Source organism: Lissotriton vulgaris, chromosome 11 (assembly GCF_964263255.1).
Source record: "Lissotriton vulgaris chromosome 11, aLisVul1.2, whole genome shotgun sequence".
NCBI lineage: Eukaryota > Metazoa > Chordata > Amphibia > Caudata > Salamandridae > Lissotriton > Lissotriton vulgaris.
The window spans coordinates 669390517-669410308 of record NC_141699.1 but is presented as its reverse complement, the minus strand read 5'-3'; the positions used below and the strand labels follow the sequence as shown (position 1 = coordinate 669410308).

The window sequence follows — 19792 nt, the reverse complement described above, 5'->3', positions numbered from 1 at the left end:
CTGTGAACAGAGAGTCGCCCCCTCGACCGGGGTGACTCTGTATTTGAGCGCCTCCTGGCGCGCGTTTGGCGCGATTAGCGCCGCTAGGGCAGCTGGGTATTGAAGTTTTTGTTGCTCCTCTACCGCACTCCACACGGCTGCAAGACCCAGAGATGGAGCAGGGGTCGGCGGCGGGAGGCGGGAGGCGGGAGGACGAAGGCACCAGAGTCAGCTGCTGCAGGTAAGTTCAGGGGCAGCCCGGGGTCCACACAGCGTCCGTTTCTGTGAACAGAGAGTCGCCCCCTCGACCGGGGTGACTCTGTATTTGCGCGCCTCCTGGCGCGCGTTTGGCGCGATTAGCGCCGCTAGGGCAGCTGGGTATTGAAGTTTTTGTTGCTCCTCTACCGCACTCCACACGGCTGCAAGACCCAGAGATGGAGCAGGGGTCGGCGGCGGGAGGCGGGAGGACGAAGGCACCAGAGTCAGCTGCTGCAGGTAAGTTCAGGGGCAGCCCGGGGTCCACACAGCGTCTGTTTCTGTGAACAGAGAGTCGCCCCCTCGACCGGGGTGACTCTGTATTTGAGCGCCTCCTGGCGCGCGTTTGGCGCGATTAGCGCCGCTAGGGCAGCTGGGTATTGAAGTTTTTGTTGCTCCTCTACCGCACTCCACACGGCTGCAAGACCCAGAGATGGAGCAGGGGTCGGCGGCGGGAGGCGGGAGGACGAAGGCACCAGAGTCAGCTGCTGCAGGTAAGTTCAGGGGCAGCCCGGGGTCCACACAGCGTCCGTTTCTATGAACAGAGAGTCGCCCCCTCGACCGGGGTGACTCTGTATTTGAGCGCCTCCTGGCGCGCGTTTGGCGCGATTAGCGCCGCTAGGGCAGCTGGGTATTGAAGTTTTTGTTGCTCCTCTACCGCACTCCACACGGCTGCAAGACCCAGAGATGGAGCAGGGGTCGGCGGCGGGAGGCGGGAGGACGAAGGCACCAGAGTCAGCTGCTGCAGGTAAGTTCAGGGGCAGCCCGGGGTCCACACAGCGTCCGTTTCTGTGAACAGAGAGTCGCCCCCTCGACCGGGGTGACTCTGTATTTGAGCGCCTCCTGGCGCGCGTTTGGCGCGATTAGCGCCGCTAGGGCAGCTGGGTATTGAAGTTTTTGTTGCTCCTCTACCGCACTCCACACGGCTGCAAGACCCAGAGATGGAGCAGGGGTCGGCGGCGGGAGGCGGGAGGACGAAGGCACCAGAGTCAGCTGCTGCAGGTAAGTTCAGGGGCAGCCCGGGGTCCACACAGCGTCCGTTTCTGTGAACAGAGAGTCGCCCCCTCGACCGGGGTGACTCTGTATTTGAGCGCCTCCTGGCGCGCGTTTGGCGCGATTAGCGCCGCTAGGGCAGCTGGGTATTGAAGTTTTTGTTGCTCCTCTACCGCACTCCACACGGCTGCAAGACCCAGAGATGGAGCAGGGGTCGGCGGCGGGAGGCGGGAGGACGAAGGCACCAGAGTCAGCTGCTGCAGGTAAGTTCAGGGGCAGCCCGGGGTCCACACAGCGTCCGTTTCTGTGAACAGAGAGTCGCCCCCTCGACCGGGGTGACTCTGTATTTGAGCGCCTCCTGGCGCGCGTTTGGCGCGATTAGCGCCGCTAGGGCAGCTGGGTATTGAAGTTTTTGTTGCTCCTCTACCGCACTCCACACGGCTGCAAGACCCAGAGATGGAGCAGGGGTCGGCGGCGGGAGGCGGGAGGACGAAGGCACCAGAGTCAGCTGCTGCAGGTAAGTTCAGGGGCAGCCCGGGGTCCACACAGCGTCCGTTTCTGTGAACAGAGAGTCGCCTCCAACTCCGCCGCAGGAAGCCCCGAGCAGCTGCGTGACCCATCAGAGAGAGGAGGCAGCGGGGGAAGCCCTGAGCAGCTGCGTGACCCACCAGAGAGAGGAGGCAGCGGGCCATTGTCAGCAGGAGGTCCCAGTCATGGCAGGCTGGCATCAGCAGTCCACCATCTTCGGCAGAGCCCAACACAGCCGCCAGCCACTCAACACCAGGTAGGCCCGGCAGCCATGCCCGAGACTAGGAATGGCGGCAGAACTCGGTGTGGCGTCAGCAGTGGGGGTCAGCTGGGGGCAATCGTTGCCCCCAGAGGTAGGGAGCTGAGGCAGCATGAAGTGGAGAGTCAGTTTGATCAGGGTCCGCAGGATCACGGTGGATTGTAAGGCTTGGCCGGCAGAGCCCACTCAAGGTGCTACCATCTTGCAGCCGGCTTAGCCATGCCCCCCTCAGAGGCACTAGTTTTTGTGCGGAAATCAGCTTGGAGGCAGGGAGGCTGTCATTTCGTTTGGGCGGACCAGACATTTTTGAGGGACTCCATTTCCCATAGCATCCACTGAGGAGGTGTTGATGGAACCCTTCCTTTTGGTGCTGATAAGCGTTCTACCAACCCACTCCCCAGGACGCTGTAACTTTGCCAGAGGAACCGGGATGCTTTGAGGTACTCCATTTCCCACAGTATCTAGCATCAGGAGGCACGAATGCTGCCCTCCCACCTCCCGCCTGAAGGGCTGATAAGCTCGCTCCCAACCCGCTTTGCGGGACAGTGTAATTTTCCCTGGGGGACCAAACTGCTTTGAGGCACTCCATTTCTCACAGCATCCAGCACCTGGAGGCCCCGACACAGCCCTCCCACCTCCTGCCTGTCAGCACCAGGAAGAAGCAGGGCAGGGCCACCCCACCGTGGCCCTACGTTAGGACTTTTGTATGCATGGTAAAAGCCTACAATAGCATTGAGGGTTATTGTCAATCATTGTATTTGCCTCCCCCCAGGGGACTGTTTTTAAGGGAGGGTCCACGAGGTTTGAATGCTGGGTTCTTATTAAGTGGAAAGGCACCATATTAAACACCTTCCCACTGACCTTATGTTTCTGAACCTTTAAGACACATTGGGACACTGGTAGCAGTTTGCAAGTTAGCACGAGGAGTAAAGACTCTGCCCAGCAAGGACTATGGGCTCCAGTATTCTTCATGGCAGGTGCCGCTGATGGAGCAAGGATTCAAGAAAACGAAACTTGCTCGGAGAAATCCTTCATTAGCTTTTACTAACAGTTAAAAGCTGTAGAATGAGACTAAACTAATATACACCAGACACAGACACGTGGGAGAAAAGCTTTACGCATATTTAATTAACATGGAATAAATACAACGCGACTAAAACTCGCTTTAAGTTAGAAAAATGCTTTGTGCATGTGCAAACCTGAATTAGGCAGAAGTAACGTGATTAACCCGCTTTGAGAGAAAAAAAATACTCTCATGCATGCGCAAGAAGGACTAAAATGTGGTTGTGAGGTACCACATGCCCAACATCTGTTTGCTTGAACTAAAAAGAAAGCTCCTATTATTAATGCTTTTGCTCAAGAGAATAATAGTAACATGGGATAGAGTAGAAGTGGGTGGTTAACCGTGAGAACTATATATTTGAGAATGTAACATCTGTTTATGATTCCTTTATTGATAGTGCACATTTGGGCCTGCTATCGTGCATGAACGAAAGAAAATGGAGCTGGATGAAATTGGAGCCGCACATGCTCAGTGGATTCGCAATGTGACCTAATGACCGCCAAGTTGAATGGCTTCCAAAAGAACAAGGACAGAAGTCGTCAGAAAGAGGAGCTGTGTATCCCTTGTCCATGAAGCCTGTATTAAATGTTAATAAATATTGCTACAATACATATATGAGAATTAAAGTGGTGAATGAGCTAAAGGGGAAGGGTTTTCAGGACAATAAGAATGTTAATAAAAATGTTTATGTCAGCATGGTGTGATGAAAACTTCCCTGGCCCCATCCAATCATTTTGAGTATTTAATCAATATTTGCAACTTTTGAGGGTGGGACATGTAGAAATAAAGACTATAACTAGAGTGACTTAAGTTAGCAAGGTAGACATCGATGCTGAGAGAGAGAGAGAGAGAGAGAGAGAGAGAGAGAGGGGGGAGAGCTGCTAGAAGAAAAGAAGAGAGAGCAGACTTGGAAGATTCAGATCCAAATAACAGCCTGATTAGATTAGAAGATTTCGGAAGAACATCGAGGAGGGAGAGAGTGTAAGAGAGGGATGCGCCCTGGTGCGTTGGGTATATAGAGAAGTCTAGTAAGTATCTGTCTTGTCCTTATCCTGTCCTATAGTCTTTGTCTCCTGACCCTAATTCAGGGGACCCCCACCAGTCCTTTGGCCAGAGGGGTGGTTGTCAGTATTTCTTTAGGTAATTATCATTCTGTCTCAAATGTGCATACGTTCTTTGCAAATGTATTTTATCTATATGCCTTTTGTCTCTACATCTATCCACTCTTTTTGCATTTGATTTTGTTGAATGAATTCTGTGTTAATGTATATCCTTGCTAAATGAATTGTTCTCTCCCATGTTAAGAATGATGGGGCTTGCACTGTGAATCTGTAATTGAGCATTCAATTTATGACTGAAATCTTAGATAGAGCTTAAGAATGTTACTCAGAGTCTATGGTTATTTCACTGAGATATGTGGATCAGTTAAATAGTTGTTAATATCACCATCAACTAACTCAACTAATGGCCAATCGACCAGAGGAAAGAGTGTTGATTTGTGAAAATTAGTTAGGCATTGAAATATTAATTTAAACAAATGTTGCAGTTATAGGGAATTAACTAATCAGAATTTAAGTGAATTATAAAACTTAACCCCCCAGCGGATTGGCCAGGTAGTTTGAATGAACTTTCGGATAAGTGAGTATGGGCCCATTGAATAATTTGGTTTAGTGAATTTTCCAATCTTGGCCTTCCGCTGGATCACTGCCACACCCGTAATCATCAAGAACCTGACGGTTCATAAAGTCATTGCCGCTGTGCCAGAGCGGGCCCATCTGTGCCCTCTCATGTCCGAACAAGATGGGACTGGGCCCTCCCACTTGGTCCGAAGCCTTTTTGAATCCTAGGACTTAATATCCATACAGTAAGATAAACCTTTTTCTTTTTTAAATTTTAGTTATTTAAAGTCCTTGAAATAGCCTTTTGGACATCCTTTTTCAAATAAAATATAGAATCGGGTTAAAATGGAAACTGGCTCCAATCTTTACTGCTAAAGAATTGAGAAGCTTAACCACGTCAAATGCTATAAAAGCGATTTGACAAATACAGTAGGCTTAATAAACAAGGAAACTGCTAATGCTGAAGTCAGACTAGCAGCGACTAAACATGCAGCAAATGAAGCATTGCATAGTGCTATAGTAGAAGCTACAGGAGAGATTATACCGTCTATTATTGAGACCATAATCGCCCTGGATGGTGTCAACACATTCACTAATACAAATAGCATTAGCCAGGCGCCCTGTGCCTCAAATATGCCTCTGGACATTATTGAATCATCACCAATCAAGTGCTGCAATCCCCACCAGCAAAAAAGAGCAGACAGCCAAGAGGATCATTAAGCCCTACTACAATAGAAGCTAACAAGGGCCACAAGGGCCACAAGGGGTAACAATTGGGAAAAGGGCTGCAATACAAAGGGGTCTGAAAAGGACAATGAATTTTACTTACCTAAAAATGTGGAGACTTTGCTAAAAAAAGGTCCTCACAAAATAAGATAACATAGAGAAAAAGCTTTTCGTCGACATTAGGGAAATAAAGGAAAGAGTTACATTGCTTGAGAATGTAGTTAAAAACCTACCTGGTACTATCCAGACTGAAGTAAAGCAGTTATTGACCACAAGACCCACCCCAGTCGATGCTGCCACTGAAATAGATCTCAGTTTACTTGTCTCAGTCTGCCAGGCCAAGTAATCAACCTTCTCCAAACGGTGTCCATGAAGGGTCCCATAGCGACCAACTGAGGACTCGAGAAGCTGCAGATGCATGACAACAGGGCAGCTTTAACATCGGGGCTATGGAGACTGTTCCTGGGAGCTTTTATTTATTACCTGACACTACTCCTTATGTCATCATTTTGAAGGTCGTCCCTAAACTAGATTTACACTCTGGTGAGAACTGGGTGGACCTGAAAAAAAGAGTTGGCCACTGATGTCAGCTCAAACTTGTAATACTGACTTTTTTTCCCATGAGGTAGTTACAGTAAGGAGAGTACATTTGGTGGGTTAGTCACCAAAAACAGGGTGCAGTGGCTGCATTATTGTAAACTTTCAGCACCCAGCGTCCATAAGGTCACTTTTGCATGAATTACATTGTAGATAGCATATGAACAAACGTTCAGAGAAGATTACAACGGTACTCCTGGGTTTTTTCTATACATCTCTTATAGTTGAGCAGCAATAGAAGGGCCCCTGATCTGTGTATTTCCCAAGTATACATAACCAATATTTTCATGTAAATAATGCAAATAATTGTGCCCATCTGTCTACCCTTAAGGACCAGGATTGACAGGAGGAGATACGTGGGACAAATGACAAACAAGGCTGCCCTATGGTTATGAATGAACAACATCAAGAACAGGGAGAGAGAATGAAAGGCTAACACACCCGCAACACTGATTATTAAATCCTTGAACGTAGCTGAAATAAAAAATAACTTTGAAAATACAGATTGGTTACGTTTGATAAATATTGCGCAGGTGATATGGCTCCAGGAAACTTGGCAGCTGGAAGGTTTTAATATAAATGGCTCGCTCTTATCCTAACTTCTTAGGACCGGAAACGATCAGATATGCAACCGGAATTTACTGTTGTGGCATTTTGGACCCTTTTCTATCATCAGGTTATCAACCACTCTCTATGTCCTCTGATGGACCTTGCTTTGTGCCAAGAGGGGTTGGCCAAGAAGGGGTTCAACCAGCCATCCAATAAGGACCAGAAATTGGATAGCTGCTCTACAAACTGATAAGCAAATTCATGTATATGATTCTCAAAACTACACTGTACGAATATAGCATTAGGACTGGCAAACCAAATCTCCTAAATAAATGTTGTCAGGCTAATATACAAAGCAGTACTTCAGTTAAAGCTACACAGAACAGCAACATCAGTACTCGATAGCCAAAGATTTTTCTAGTTTGATCCCTTGGCTTTCAGTCATCAATAAATCGATTAAATTGCACAATCAAATGGTAGTAAAGCTTGGTGAGAGAGAAGCAGTTTGGTATAGTTAGTTTCTTTATAGTTTCTTTATAAGTACATTAGTATTTAAGCTTGATTCAAATGTACAGAATAATCAGGTTTGTCATAAAATGCCCAAAGCACTTGAAAGTTTAGGATGGGACATGAGCAAAGCCTGTTCAAAGCAGTGTCCCATGAGGGCACACTAAGGCACACACAGCATATGCGTCTGTCCCGAGTCCTGGAAGGCAAGTCTGGATCCAAGAAATAGATCAGCAGGACGCCCGCAAGAACGAAAGTTTTTCCAAGAAAGGTAGATGAGAGCTTCTTCTCTTTTCCGCCAAATCGATGTATATTATAATTCATAAGTTCTAAGTGACACCTCCTTGGTCACCCCACTTTGTCAGACCACTTCAGTCCATTGGTCGGTTTGCATAGGCTGATTGTCATGAGGCATAAACAAGACACATTTTGTTGGAATATAGACGGTGCAGAATACGTAAACTGTCAGACCATCCGGTAGGTGTACACGCATAAAAAAAGATGCTTTAGCAAAGGCACATGACCGAGTTTGAAAGGACAGTTTCTCAGGGAAATGTCCCCAAAGTAACAGAAATTGTGTCAAATAGTCCTGATAAGTGAGTGGGAATTCTCGAAATAAAACATAGTTTCAATTCAGTTTGTAATTCTAGGACACTTTCCCACAAGAACGAAGTCGAGCAACACGGAAAAATGCGTCCATGTAGGCAGGCCTGCATTGAATTCATGGTGATAAAAAGCAAGACTATTAAGTATTGAAATATACATTTTCATTGAGAAATGTGACATTCAGATATAGTTTTCAGGGCATTTGCACTTAAAAATCAAGTAAATTTCGTTGTAAATAGCATGTGTAACTATAGCATATTAGTGCATTTTCAAAGTGCCAAAAAACACATTTATTTCTATTTCACAAAAACTAATATTGTTATAGGTGAAATACATTAATCTTTCACACTCATAATTATTTAACGGAGATAGCTGACGTGTGGCATCACTTTCACATTTCTATTACGCATTTAGAGAATACCAGTGGAATTTAGTAAAACATGAACGTACATTATTAAAACGAATAATTTTGTCTAGTCTACACTTTTCCACATGCTTTTGCAGTGCTATAACTAATATTTCTCGAGATTTTCTCACGTGTTTCTCTCACGTGTAACTTCTGCACGTTTATTATAATTTCATTTATAAGTTTAACAGTGTTCCCTACTGTATCACGTCTTCAAAGATGGCAACTCAAGGGTTAAAAATAATCGTCCCATCACCCAATAGCTAAAAAATCCACGTGCTTTCTAGCTTTATATTTAAAAGCAGTCGACCCATTCTCTGAAATGGCAGAGCAAATAAATAAACAGTCAGGTTGAAAGTGAAAGTGCAGATCTCTTCCTAGAATTTTCAAATAGACAGGGAGTTTCCACTGACTGCTGAGAAGCTTTCTGCATGCAAGCGTGTGCAGAGCACTGACGGTTTCAAACAGCCAGGTCATATTTGAAGAAGCGCCCCGATCAGAGCCTCTTCACGGCCAGTTCAACTCGAACCCCGCGGTTCCATGGCCACATCGACGCAGCTGGATCAGGCTGGGCAGAAATGTGTCCAGGGAAGGGACGACATTGCAGGTACGTTCCGTTTAAAATCTGTTTTCAGGAACTGTAAATCACTCTCAGAAAGTTTTTGTTTTTATTTGTTTATCATGTAGAAGGTTCACAAAGCTGCTCAGTGTTAAGTTGCTTATGTGTGACATCTCCATACTTTCAGTGTGCTTGTGACTGACATTCAACTGACAAATCTGTTTTACTTAGTGACACTGACGAGTAAAATGAAACAATGAAGTGTATGTAGAGTCACAAATATCCCCTTTTTGAGCAACGAGAAGCTTGGGGAAGGCAATAATAGACTGTATAATCTCTGAAATAGGTCACTAACTAACAGTGCCGTAATCCAGTCAGTGGGTGATTTTTCCAGTGTTCATCAGTAACATGTCTGAGCAGGGAAGAGGTGGCTCATCACAGCACAACAAGGAGCCCAATCACAGCACCAGATGTCATGAGGGTGCCAGATGATATAAAGGCCTGTGAGAACAGAGCCAGACATAAAATATAGCAAGTTGGCCTCTGAGATTCCACAGCAACCACAGCAGTTGCTTCCACTGGGCCCGGCTCACACTCTGAGGGACCGATTCACAGAACTAACTTAAGACAAAATCCTAAATTTACTACCATTTTGGTATTCACAGGAGGCACTTACTCATTTTGGTATTCACAGTTTAGGAGTCCTAAAGTTAGGAGTCCTAACTTTACTACTCCTAAACTGCGAAAAACTTAAAACTTTAAGACTTTCGGTATTCACAGAAGGCATTTAGGAGTCCTAAAGTTAAGAGTCCTAACTTTATTACTCCTAAACTGAGAAAAATTCAAACTTTAAGACTTTCGGTATTCACAGAAGGCTTTTAGGAGTCCTAAAGTTAGGAATCCTAACTGTACTACTCCTAAACTGAGAAAAATTTGAACTTTAACCCCTTCGATGCTTGTGAGGGAACCATTCCGTCATCAGTCACGGTTGGCCTGTGCTGATGACGGAATGATTCCGTCACAACCACACCCATTTCAATGAGGGGCAGCACAGGAGGGGAATTCCATTAGCAGCGATGGAGTTAAGACTTTCGGTATTCACAGAAGGCATTTAGGAGTCCTAAAGTTAGGAGTCCTAACTTTACTACTCGTAAACTGACAAAAATCCAAACTTTAAGACTTTCAGTATTCACAGAAGGCATTTAGGAGTCCTAAACTTAGGACTCCTAACTTCTGTGAATACCAAAATGAGTAAGTGCCTTCTGTGAATACTAAAATGAGTACGTGCCTTCTGTGAATACCAAAATGGTAGTAAGTTTAGGATTTTGTCTTAAATTAGTTCTGTGAATCGGTCCCTGATTGTCTGAGGAACAATACAATCAAAAACTAGCGCAGGCTGTACCCACGCGCTTAGAGCAGAGCTCATCAAGCAAGGAGCACAGAGCTCTAAAATATATGTGACATTGCATTTTAGGGCGAGCAGGCCTCAAAAAATCATGAAAGCGTTACCAGAGGATACATGCCATCCCTCCCCATTCAGGCGGGAAACTACTGATTTGAAGGCTAGTCTCCCACCTACCTATTCCTGCATGCAAAAAGCTGTCGACAGGGACTGGTCCTGTGCCTCTCAGAGTATGCACTACCAGTAACCTGCTCCGGCAGGCCATTGCACAACATTTTTGTCATGCTGGCTCTGCCTGCTGTAGCACTTTCTCCGTGCTTCTGACAGGTAAGAAACAATATATTTTTGCCTTTCTGATGTAAGGCCTTGCATCAGCACACTTGCAAGTCCCAAACATGGCAATAGACAGAAATTGCTATCACCAGCCCTCCGGTCCCTTCAGATAAGGTCCTGCCTGCCCCTCCGTGATGACACTTTTGAACAGTTAGTTGCTTCAGCTCTCTTGCAGGGCAGCAAAGTTTCTTTTACAAGTTAAAAGACTGTTACAAGTGCAGTGGGGGAAAGTGGAGGGGACCGAGAGAGGCAGCCTGGCGCATGAAAAATGTAATCTTAAACTCCTGTCATATAATTTTTGGCTTAGAAACAATAGCATTGTAGTCTAGCAATGACGGGCATCTTCTACCCCTTCAGAGTATTAACTGGCTTTTTTATGAACTTTACATTAGTATATTGTACCAATGGAATTTGTGTCATATCCGCTATTGATAATAGTATATTTTTTTACATTTTTGTACTGGTCTGTCTTTTTATAATTTTAATTAATCAGCAAATTAATACATCTCCAGCTTCTAAAAGATGAATTTACTTGTTTAATGATTTATAGATATATCTCCTTGGCTGTTCGATTACGAGACATTGTCAGAAAATGATTTTTGTTGGAGAACCGTAGCCTTAAGGCCCGGCGGCGCAGGGTATGCCTGAAATCCCCGAAATTCACCTGCCTTGTCAAATACAGAGACACGGACTCTTCGTCTCCCGTAGAAGATTGTATTTATTAGCTGCAGCTAGTACAGTGGTCTTAGAAGTCGTTAATATAACGAGGTTCAAAAGAGACTGCGACTTAATTCTGTGGCGCACAGGCTTATATACGGTACAATACAATGCAAAATACAAACACACAAGAGCATGAGGCATAGGCAAATGTTATAGACAATGCTTTAAGTCTCAAGTAACCCAAGTTCCCGTGGTTATGTTTGTCACTCGACCCCTTAAGTAAATTACAAATGAATCCACACAATTCAGTTTTACGAGTAGAGAAAACACAGTCGTATGCTCTAGAAGGACAGTCGTGAAACAGGAGAATGCATGAGACGTGTAGCGAAGGACAGCGGATAAGATAACCTACAGGAAAGAATGGTGCAAACCAACAAATAGTCCGGACGGGGATTAATCAGCTCAGACAGGAATTAGTGTACTCAGCCAGACCCTGACACTCGTTAGTAAACAAGGGCGAAGCAGCCACCTGACACGTAAATGCAGAAACGACAAAAACATCGCGCTTGCCACGCTGCCTGAGTGAGGGCAACACAAAATGGCGGCGGCTACAAAATGGAGGCTGAGCACGAACGAATTCGCAATTTACAGAACCTTAGACCCTCCTTTTGCCCTTACTCAGGCAAAGACAAACCAACTCATGCTAATCTGAGTCGGAATCAACATCAATGTTCATAAAATGCCCAAGCTGTTGATCCACCATCATCCTAATATTCTCTGCCCTTGGAGTTACGGACTGTGGAACACATAGAGTAGCCAGTAGGCCACAAACTGCAGGACCACATTTAATACACAAACAACAAGAGAATATGATGGCCAAAATTGCTCCAAGGAACGTTAGGATCTTCTATCCCCAAGTTGACAATATACCCCAAAAGCATCCCATAAAAGACCAATTTCCTTCGTCCTGATAAATCGACTCGGAGACATTATGCAATTTGGAAATAGCCTGGTGTATTGTCGGAGCATCATCTGGAATATAAATGCAGCAACTAGATCCGATCAATCTACAGACACCTCCTCGGTCTGCTAAGATCACGTCTAGCGCAATTCGATTCTTTAACGTAATAAGACGGTCAGCCTGAAGCTCTGCCGTAATATTACTTAGCTCACCTGCAGTAAGATTGATGGTGGTCTCAACCACGCGAACCAATTGCCTGAAATGTCTGCTGTTGGCCATTGGACCCCAAAAGGGAAGGAATCCTTTAAGGTAGCCTCCTCCCTCTTGTTCTGCCGTGTCTTTGGCATCAAATATACCTCGGCTATATCTAATTCTGTGGTGGTCTGACCGAGCCGTATATGTAGGGGGAAGGTAAAAGCTATATAACAAATTCCAGAAAAGTTAGAAGAGAGCCACGTATAAGCTCTGTCATTGCAGACAAAATATGTTCATTGAGACGGAACCAACGGAGAGAAGTCAGGAGACGAGAAAATGTAAGTATACAGACAACTCTGTTTGCTGTCAGTCTTTTTGCCATTAACTTGGAGATAAAAATTACCTTGATGGGGTAAGGTCCATACTGGAGAAGACCCACCCTGTCTAGTTTTGTCGCCAAGTCTACAAACATAATGGGTAACATTCTATCCCTCATAAGCTCTCTTCTCATCTAATGGAATCTTGTTCTTCTCTAAGATCTTAGCCATCACCACTATACCCTTAATCAAAGAGCTGTGGCTAAAATCTAATCCATTCCCAAAAGTTTTAACAGAACTTCTAAGTCTGTTGTGGTATGCGGCCGAAAACATAGCCAGGTAGGCCCAAGCTGAGCCCTCATATGAAAAAGGAAGAACCAGAGATGGCATTCCCTTATGTGTATTGTGTGGCATAAGTCCGCACACCCAACAATCTGTCATATTAATAGCCAACTGATGCTGGTGTAACAGCTGGACAAACGTATTGTTCATATATTCGGCTCTCCTTATCTGCTCATGCGGAGGTAGAGTATGCATTTTATATGAAAGGACAGAAAGATGAGTAGGCAAAGAAGTCGTAGAATTAACAAAATTTTTCTGCTGCAAAACATGTACTATCCAACCTGTGCAAGCTAATAAAATACACAAAAACATGAAAACACACAAAGTTACGCCAAAACGACTACCTAATAATTTACAAGACTTCGATCTCATTTCATGCTTCCTATTTTCCCTACCTACAATTATTGTACCATCCATCTTTATCTAAAAAAAATGTCGCTCTCAGCAATCTTCCTCAATCACTCAGCTACTCACTTCTGTATATCCTGAGACACCAGCCACTTACTAAAAGAACAAAAAAGAGTCTCCTACCATGACCCTGCGACGGAGACGGATGGCACATCTAATACTAAATATCACATAAGAAACAAGGGGGCAAAAAAGATCAAAAACAAATGTCTTTGGGTAAAAAGGAAAAAAGAAAATGTCAAAGTGTTCAATTCTTCTGGCCAACTTTCGACCTCAGATTGTAGCATGTTTTGCTCGGCACAGTCTGGTCCTTAAATAAGGTCTCTGGATTGGTAGTGTCTATTCGAAGATGCGCAGGCACAGCAGCTTGAAGAATGTCGTCATCAACTTTCTCAGACTGGGTTCCATAAATTTGAGCGTCACTGAAAGGCACAAAACAAGGAATCGCTGCAGATTCTGATTCTCTTATGCCACTGCGGATCCACTGATCAAAGGGTAATGGCAGAGGTACTTTCTTACAGTGCATGCCATGAACCCAATTTTTCTTGCCGACCACTTTCACAGCTGTGCGAGTGACTAGTAGAACTTGTCTAGGCGTTGACCAGCGAGGCTCCAAGTTCTTAGTCCGCTGAAAATTCTTGACGCAGACCCAGTCGCCGGGCAAAATGGTGTGACCTGGGTCTGTGGAAGCCTCCGGCAAAGCACTTTGCACCTGTTGGCGAATAACACTCAGTTTAGCAGTCAATTCATGCAAGTAGTCAATTAACAAAGGATATGGTATATATGAATATTTCCTGGGACGAGGGACACCCCAAACTTCTATCTGATACCAAGACCAGAACACACTTTCTGCATAATTTGACCCACAAATTCACTTCCATTGTCACTCCAGACAATGCGCGGCAAACCAAATCTGGGAAAGAACTCCTTAAGTAGCACCTTAGCAGTGGACAAAGCAGTGTTATCTTTCAAGGAGTAGGCCTCTATCCAACGGGAAAAGGCACACACCACCACCAGAACATACTTGAGGTTGTTGCATCGATGCATATGAATGTAATCGATCTGCAACACCTCAAAAGGATATGACAGGGGAGCAAAATGACCTGCCGGAGTTGGGGTACCCTTTCCTGGGTAATGCATTAAACAAACAATGCAATGCTTAACCACATTCTCGGCACATTTCGGAATTCCTTCATTCTGCTATACAGGAGCCAAAAGCTTACATAAGCCTTTCTCACTAATATGAGCTGGACCAAGAGCCATAGTCACATCCGGCAACACGTAAGCGTCCGGTAATAACCATCGCTGATGTTCCGACAACTCCATCATACAACCCATCGAATCTAACATTCTCGTACTTTCTTTCCACGTACTCAATTCTTTCTCAGTAGCCTCTCCCTGAATCGGTTTCACACTCTCAATCGTGTCTTCACACATTCCAATCTCCCTAACCCAATTCGCAGGACCTGCTACATACATTCGGCTAGTAGTGTCTCTAGCTGTAGTTTTTGCTACCTCATCTGCAAACGCATTTCCACGACCAACATCATCTGTAACTTTCTTATGTGCACTGCACTTTATGATCGCTATCTGTGTAGGTAAAGTGAGTGACTCAAGAAGATCATCCACCAACTGACCATGCTGAATCTTTGTCCCGTGAGAGGTAAAAAATCCTCTCTCCCTCCAAAACTATGTGCAACGCCAAAAGCATTTTGGCTATCAGTGTACACATTCACTCTCTTTCCCTTTGACAACACACATGCTCTAGTCAAGGCTATTAATTCAGCTGCTTGGGCTGAATTATGTCCGACACGTGCCGTTTCAACAACTGTGCATAATGTAGTGACAGCATAGGCAGAAGTAGTTTCCCCATTTGGAAGCTTGAAACAAGAACCGTCCACCCATAGGATTCCATCCGGGTCCTTGAGACGAGTATCCTTCAAATCAATCCTGCCCTTCGTTTCTTCTTCCATACGAAGAAAACAATCATGTTTTTCCTGAACGTCTTTCTCATCTGGGAGTGGCAACAGTGTGGCTGGATTTAATGTATTACATCTTTTGATATGCACATGACTCGCTAAAAGTGTCAGCTCGTATTCAGACAAACGAGAACTCGTGAGATGCTATGTTCTTGTTCTATTCAACAGGGTATCCACTGCATGTGGAACCATAACAATGAGTGTGTTATCTAACACTAATCCAGCAGACTGTGTGATAGAAATCGCCGCAGCTGCTGTAGCTCTGAGACAACTGGGCAAAGCTTTAGCTGCTGGGTCTAATGTAGCTGAGAAATAGGCGCATGGCCTCTGTTTATCTCCAAATTGCTGTGTCAAGACTGACAATGCGCAACCCTCTCTATCGTGAACATACAGTGTAAAGGACTTACTATAATCTGGGGTACCCAACACCGGAGCAGAACACAGAGCAGTACGTAGGTCAACAAAACTTTTCTGACATTCATCCGTCCAAGGGAGCGGATGGGGCGTATCTTTCAACGTAAGTGCCAACAATGGTTTGGCCAAAAGTGAAAAGTTAGGAATCAATTGTCTCCAGTAGGAAGTGATACCCAAAAAGGCACACACTTCTCTCTGCGTAGTAGGTATAGACATCTGAAAAATAGTCTGAATACGTTCTGGGGTCAATCGCCGTCCCTCCTTCAACAAGAGAGACCTAAATAGGTAACCTCTTGGTGGGCATATTGCAACTTAGAGGGCAACACCTTATGATTTAAAGCAGACAAATGATGCAACAATGCAACAGTCACACTCTTTTTTTTTTATTGCACAGAAAAGGAAATTTCAGTAGACACAGCTTCTGGCCTACAACCCCTCCGGGCCGGCTGCATCACAAGTAGTATAATCAAATCGGCATCATACGTTACACAGCCTGATGGCCGACAACCCGGGGGTCCGGCGGCGTGAAGTGGATTCAGTATTCTCATTGTCTAGTATTGATCCGATGTGCAGACGGCATCAAATGTTCATGTGCATTTTTGACTTTTCTCCCTCTGAAACCTCCCTGTAACTCCCCTATTAAACTACCCTCCCCCTACCCTTCCCTTAGCCTCATAAAAGTTCCCTGCTTTGTTTCGCATCACCCGCTTCTATAATAGCCCGACCAACACCCGACCTCGTATCCGATAGTATCTGTATGGCCGTTGGTAAAAAGGCCCTGAAGGTGTCCAGTCCATCTGTCTAGGTGTTAGTGCGGTGTCTGGAGGTGCCCTCGTGTGGTGCGTGTCCCCCCAGATAACCCCCGCTGGTGTACATCTCCCTCAATCCTCCCCCCATTACCCTCAGTGCTCCCACCCCCGACTGTGTACCTAGACCTGCTCTCGTCTCACCACGTTGGTGCTAGAGTTCTTAGATGTCTTGCATGGGTGTTGCCACCAACCCTTGCGAAACGCTATCTGTGGGACCCACATCTTCGGACTGCTGTCCCTGTAGATAAGTCTGGTATAAAGCCCAGAAGTTTTTCGGGCGGCTTTATTGGGGGTAACAGCTCACTGTACGTCTCCGTCTGTGTGCTACAGTACAGCATGTCTCGAGCCCATCTGGCCTTAGTCGGCAGAGGACCCCGCATCCAACACTGGGCCACCACTCTCCTGGCCATTAGCATCCCCATGTCTGTGAGTCTGCGTATCGCCCTCGGGAGTCCCCTCGTGTTGCCTATGAGTGCTATTCCCGGATTGATGTCCAAGGCGACCTCCAGTATTTTGCTCATCTCGGCAAAGATTTCGCGCCAGAATGTCTGAACACCCGGGCACCCTCATGACAGGTGCAGGAAATCGGCGTCCGCCGCCCGGCAGCGCTCGCAGTGAGCCTCCGGTCGCAACCCTTATCTGTGAAGCCCTGCTGGAGTGTAATATACCCTTTGGAGGAATTTGAAATGTATGAGCCGGTGTTTCCCATTTAGGGAAATACGTTTCGTGTTTTCACAGCAGTAGCGCCATGTCGTGTCATCCAGCGTGACTCCTAGATATCGCTGCCACTCCAGCCGGGCTTTCATGGGCTGGTGTTCTCCCTGTGATCTCGCTATACTGTAGAGGTTTGTCAAGAGCTTCTTGTGTTCTTTGTGGTCAATAACGTATGATAATTCTGGGACGTCTGGAGGCTCCTCCATATCCGGACCCAAAAGTTCAAAGAGGGCGCTCCGAGTTCTATGGAAGTGGAATCTTTGGAGTAACGGTGGTTCATCTCCATCTCCCCGCGCTTGGTCCCAGGTTTTGGCGGTGCCGTCATAGAACAGGTCACCCGCCTTTCTCAGCCCCAATTTCTGTAGCTCCTGCGTGACCGCTTTGTCTACCATGGGCGGGAGCCAACGCATCCACTCTATCGGCATCTCCGGCGAATAAATCAGCGCCCCTCCCTGGCGAAACAGGAGTGAGTGCCAGGCGTGATTAGTAGAGGAGATGGAATCAAGTATTCCCGTCCGACGATCCTGCGGTTGGCAGATCGTTGCTGGGAGCGGCAGTGGATGGGTGAATAAGCGTTCCATCCTGACATGTGGGATCAGCTTCTCGCCATGCACCCAAGTATGTAGGTGTGACGCTTGGGCCACTCTAGAGTATAATTCAAGATCAGTTGCCGCCAAGCTTCCTAGGCTGTACGGGAGGGTGAGCGTTGTCCATTTGACTCGCGGCTGTTTCCCTGCCCACGCCAGTTTAATCATCAGGCTAGTTATGCGGTGAAAGAAGGCCTTAGAGAGCACAATTGGAAGGGCGTTGAAAAGGAACAAGAATCTTGGTAGCACTACCATCTTCATTATGGCTATGCGGCCTAGCAGCATGAGGGGTAGTTTGCACCAGATCTCGATATTGTCCTCCAGCTTACTGACCGCTCTCCCTTAGTTTTGGCTGACGAGCAGTTCTGGGTCCGTGTGGATATGGACCCCCAAGTATCTAATTGGGTCTTCCATCCACTGGACAGGGTACTCCGTCTCCACTCGGGTAGTCACCGGAGTGAGGGGCAGCACCACCGATTTTGCCCAGTTTACCCTGAGCCCCGATAGCGCACCAAACCTAACCTCCTCTCTCAGGAGTGGGGGAAGCGTGGAAGCGGGGTTATGGGCGTACAGCAACGTATCGTCCGCATACATAGATACAACTATTTTGTACATGGGGAACCGCACTCCCTCGTGGCTATGGTACTCTCTTAGGGCACAGGCGAGAGTCTGCAGCAAGTGCATACAATAAAGGGGATAGAGGGAATCCCTGGCGGGTGCCCCTGCCTATGAATAGAGGGTGGGAGATCGCATTGCCCACACGAACCCTAGCCGACGGGCTGTCATATAGTGCACCTATCATTTGTATAAAAGGTTCGCCAAGACCCATACGGCGTAACACCTGGAGAAGGAATGGCCACTCAACGGAGTCGAATGCCTTCTCCATATCCAAGAAGAGGGCCACCGCTGGTACATCCTGCCTCACATGTTGGATGGTGCCCAATACTGTTCTTATATTATATGTAAGGTTTCTGGATGGGATAAATCCCGCCTGTTCTGGGGCCACTAAGTCAGGGGCCAGAAGTGCAGGTCTATTTGCTAGCACCTTGGCGTACAGTTTGGTGTCGACGTTCAGCAGAGATAATGGGCGGTACGAGCTACAGTCGTGGGGCGGTTTACCTGGTTTCAAAATGGTAACTATCATCGCCTCTCTCATGGAGCTGGGCATGGTGCCTTGCACGCTTATGTCATCCAGGAGGGCGAGGATGTGTGGCAGTAGCTGTTCCTGAAATGCTTTATAGAAGTCGACTGAGAGCCCGTCAATGCCCGGCGCACTGCCCGATCTCATGGAGGCTAGTGCATCTCTGATTTCGTCCATCTGTATAGGGCACATCAGGAACTCTCTGTCGGAATTAGGGAGAAACGGGAGTTGTATGTGCTCCAGATAGTCCATGATTTCAGCCGACATGTCGCCACCCTTGGAAGAATATCGCACCGAGTAATAGTCTCTGAAGACTGCGGCTATTTCCCCCTCATCCGTCACACTATCTCCGCCCGGGTTCTTTAATTCTGAGATTAGCGCCTTTCCCCTTCGGCCTTTGATGACGTTAGCCAAGACTGAGCTTGGTCGCTCTCCCTCACCGTATGTGCGGGCTGTGGCATATTTGCCTAAGTGTTGTACCTTTCTGTCCGCGGCCTTGTGGTATTCCACCAGTAGTCGCTTAATGTCACCCTCTACGGCGTCATCCGGGTTAGATCGACTCCTTGCCTCGAGTGCCTGCAATCGGAGCTCAAGGTCCGCTAAGGTGGCCCTGGTAGCCTTCAGGACACTGGAGTGCTTGGACATCGCTACGCCTCTAATATAGACTTTGAACGCCTCCCAAATCGTTTGGAAGTCCTCCACCGACCCCACATTCTTCTCGAAGAATACATCGATCGCCTCCGCCAACTCACCGCGGAAGATCGGGTCCAACAGGGAGTATGGCGGGAAGCGCCATGTGAACGGTGCGTATCCCTTCACTGGGGTAGCCAGGGTTAACAAAATGGGGGAATGATCTGAGAGAGTGCGCGTGAGCACCTTGCATT

General features: G+C 46.6%; 1 protein-coding gene across 2 annotated transcripts in view; it reads left to right on the top strand.

Moving 5' to 3' along the window:
- Positions 1 to 8492: 8492 nt before the first annotated feature.
- Positions 8493 to 19792, top strand: part of LOC147683312 (uncharacterized) — a 123563-nt gene continuing 112263 nt past the window's right edge. The window contains exon 1 of one of the 2 annotated variants that reach the window (XM_086943764.1): positions 8493 to 8694. In XM_086943764.1, the coding sequence (XP_086799890.1) occupies positions 8628 to 8694 (67 nt within the window). In that variant the 5' untranslated portion in view covers positions 8493 to 8627. The remainder of the gene's footprint in view (positions 8695 to 19792) is intronic. The other variant, XM_086943765.1, reaches the window with a different exon arrangement.